Genomic DNA, 1,771 nt, shown 5'->3' on the forward strand with positions numbered 1-1,771 from the left:
ATGCTCACTTTTGAAAGGTAGAAATTATAGTGTATAAGAAAATTCATTTTCCTAAAAGAATCTATTAGCAGTTTTTAAATCTGTCCCATGTGCTTCCATTGCCTCAATAAAATAGGCAATTGCTTTTTTAAGAAAGAAATTAAGACTAATGTTTATACTGAGTTTCTCTTTCCTAGGGAAAAGGAACAGAAAGAAAGAGAAAATCCTGGACGCATACTTATATGCATCAAGCCTTTATTCTGGGCTTCAAGAAAGCGGCTTCTCCTCCAGCTGGCATTGTCTGCCCTCCAGAGCTGCTCATTTGCCGTATACTGTTTCCTGCTTCTCTCTCAGCAATTTCATAAGGCACAAAGTTCCTGTTAAATCTGCCCTCCCTCACATAAAAATGAAACCCAAATCAAAATTTCATCTCTTTCCAAAGAGGGTTTGGGGAGTAGAGAATAAGTTATTTTTGGCAATAGCCCTTCCAGAATCTTCTGTGCATCTCACGCAAGGTTAATTATGGTAGAATGCAACAATGATCAATACCGCTGTTCCAACTGAGAAGAGGCAGTGTCAACAAGAGAGCTGGCAGTGAAGAGGAAGGTGCTTCTGAATGGAACATTGCTTTGCATAGTTCCATACAAATGTGCCCTCTGGTTCAGAGGGTGAAACACATATTGTACTCCAATTCCAGAGATGATTTCTCATTTAACTCTTGAATAATGAGATTTTAAACCCCACAGAGGTGTTGGTGATGCAAGCATCTGGCAAGGCTGATCATCTCTAATTTATGCAATGAGCTGACCAAGATCCTACCTTTTGCCCCTGCACATCTGTTGTGATGTGGTCGGTTTCCCCATCCTCAATCTCCCCCATCTTCACGACACTGACTTCTATGGTGCCAACCACTTTGCCACCATCTGAAGTTCTGCAATCAGAAATAAAGGAAATGAGATAGTAAGAATCTTCTCTCTCCTCAAAACATGTCCAAAACACGTTTGTTTCTGAAAACCACTAGCACTGCTGTTTGTTTCATTTAATTAAACAGTTCTGCATGACACTCAGCAAAACATGTTAATAGCATCTGTGTTTTTAATTTCAAATGAAAATTAACTATGGATTTGTGAGGTCAGACCATGAACTGTCAAAAAACTACCTCATAAAGATGAAACCTCCTCAAAGCTCTCAGGAGTAACCTCAAGGTAAAAAACACTGTGTCATGGGTCACTGGCAACCATCAAATCTCTATGATCCTGTAAACCACAGACCATCTATACCAACTGCCTTAGATACTGCACATGTCTATTGCATAAACTGTGGCTGCATAAAATGGAAAAGAGTACAAACATTCCTGTATTCCTTTATGACTGGGCCATTGGCTACAAAATCTGACTTTGTGCCCTTTCCCTAACATTTTTCTAAGAGATTAGGCAAAGACGACTCTCTCCTAGCAAACATAAGGTATGCAGGAAAGCAGACTATAACCTAGAGCTCGTTTAGTATAACCTTTTACTTTTTCAGATAAAGAAACTGAGACCCAAAAAGATGAAAAACATTTTCCAAGGTAACAAAGTGGCAAACCCAGGTTCCTATCTTTTTTGAGTCTTTTGACCACTGACAACTCTTCTCTATTTAATGATGATAATAACTTTATTGCTAAGATTTTCATCATTATTTTTATCAGCATAAAAATTTTATGGTTGGCAATAATAATGAAAGTTAAAAGTAAAATTAAGAACCATCACATTTTAAGATTCTCTAGTTGCCTTTTCTGGGCAAGGAAATCTAC

The 1,771-nt window shown here is 38.1% G+C and overlaps 1 protein-coding gene across 1 annotated transcript in view; it reads right to left on the reverse strand.

The window, feature by feature from the left end:
• The window catches only part of INPP4B (inositol polyphosphate-4-phosphatase, type II, 105kDa), a 480,180-nt gene that overhangs the window by 305,732 nt on the left and 172,677 nt on the right, over window positions 1-1,771 (reverse strand). Inside the window, exon 7 of the mRNA XM_012642728.1 lies at window positions 799-910. Coding sequence (XP_012498182.1) covers window positions 799-910 — 112 coding nt within the window. The remainder of the gene's footprint in view (window positions 1-798; window positions 911-1,771) is intronic.

This window comes from Propithecus coquereli, unplaced genomic scaffold (assembly GCF_000956105.1).
Source record: "Propithecus coquereli isolate 6110/MARCELLA unplaced genomic scaffold, Pcoq_1.0 Scaffold185, whole genome shotgun sequence".
Lineage (NCBI taxonomy): Eukaryota > Metazoa > Chordata > Mammalia > Primates > Indriidae > Propithecus > Propithecus coquereli.